Below are 1,253 nucleotides of genomic sequence, written 5' to 3'. Positions count from 1 at the left end.
GTGACTCTACATCATTCGAGCCTTCGGCCGGGCTGCTGCCCATGCTCTTAATTTCCCAGTGGGAGGCGGTGGTGCGGAGCGGCTCGCAGAGCTACATCCCCGTAAGAACTAACAGACCGCTCCCAAGCTTCTGCAATCCGTCTTCAACATCCAGCGCCAGCTCTGCCACCTTCGCCGCCTTGGCTGGGAACACGACTACGTGAAGGCTGGAGAGGATGGACTCGTCCCGATCCTTTGGACCTCCAGTTTCTGTCCGGCAAGCCAGCGAGAACGCCAACCCTGGCCTGGGAGGTCTGCTCCCCTGCTGGCCTGCGGGAGCTTCACCCAGCCTCAGGAGGCTTTGAGGCAGCGCTGGGGGCTGAATGGAAGAACTGAGACATGAGAAAAAGGCGGAGGTGGCTTGAGGCTTGTAATCCATGGCATGGAGGAGTAGCGAAAGCCCCCCCAGCTCCTGAAGAGGTTCTTCCATCCCACAGACGCAACCTTCCGGCTCCCAAAGCAGCAGAACAAGTAAATAAAACACTTTAGCTTTATTAGTCATGTCAGCAAGACCGTCCATGTTGGACTGTAGGACTTGTGAGGGGCGTTTTAAAATGTTTATGACATCCAAGTGGACAAATCATCCAATCAGTTTAACAGACAGAAAAAATAAGTGATAATAAAAATAATTGTTAGGTTGGCGAACACGAGATTTCTGGCGGCATGTTAATGGTGGCAAGTAGTCTTTCATCTTGAAACAATCCATATTTTATGAATACATTGTTTATTTCTGGCCATGTCTGGCGGGTCTGTCCCAGACTGGGCACCCCGTTACCGCTGACGCACGGCTGCGGCTGACTTTCCAGACATCTTGGACTGCTGGCTGCTGGGCAGAGATGGACCGTCAGCTTCGCTGGGTGGACCAGCAGCCAGAATGCCAGCATTCAACGTCCTGACTCTTAGGCCGGCTCGCCAGGTGATGTACGGACCTGCTGCGGGCAAAAGGGGAAGCGAGCTCAGGTGCAGGAGAGGACAGAGATGGGCCCCTCCCCAGCTGAAAGTCCATCCCCAAGTCCCAACCTGCCTTCCAGCAGGGTCAGCATAGGGCGGCTGTTAGCTTCCCCAGGTTCACTGGATACAGGTGAAGTTCATTTAAACTGCCACAAAGTGCATCATTATATTTTCGTGCAGATGACCCATCCTCCAATTTTTCCCAAAAAAAAAAAAAAAAAGCAACAGCACTGTTATTTAGGTCACAAAACATTACATTTTCC

At 52.4% G+C, this 1,253-nt stretch overlaps 1 protein-coding gene across 1 annotated transcript in view; it reads left to right on the top strand.

The window, feature by feature from the left end:
• The first annotated feature begins 1,017 nt into the window (after nt 1-1,017).
• The window catches only part of LOC118336561 (protein asteroid homolog 1-like), a 1,542-nt gene continuing 1,306 nt past the window's right edge, over nt 1,018-1,253 (top strand). Inside the window, exon 1 of the mRNA XM_035673229.1 lies at nt 1,018-1,074. Coding sequence (XP_035529122.1) covers nt 1,018-1,074 — 57 coding nt within the window. The remainder of the gene's footprint in view (nt 1,075-1,253) is intronic.

The sequence above is a fragment of the Morone saxatilis genome, unplaced genomic scaffold (assembly GCF_004916995.1).
Source record: "Morone saxatilis isolate NCDOM2014 unplaced genomic scaffold, NCSU_SB_2.0 Contig24, whole genome shotgun sequence".
Classification (NCBI taxonomy): Eukaryota; Metazoa; Chordata; class Actinopteri; family Moronidae; genus Morone; species Morone saxatilis.
Note: the sequence above shows the minus strand (reverse complement) of the source record. Positions and strands in the feature narration are given on the sequence as shown.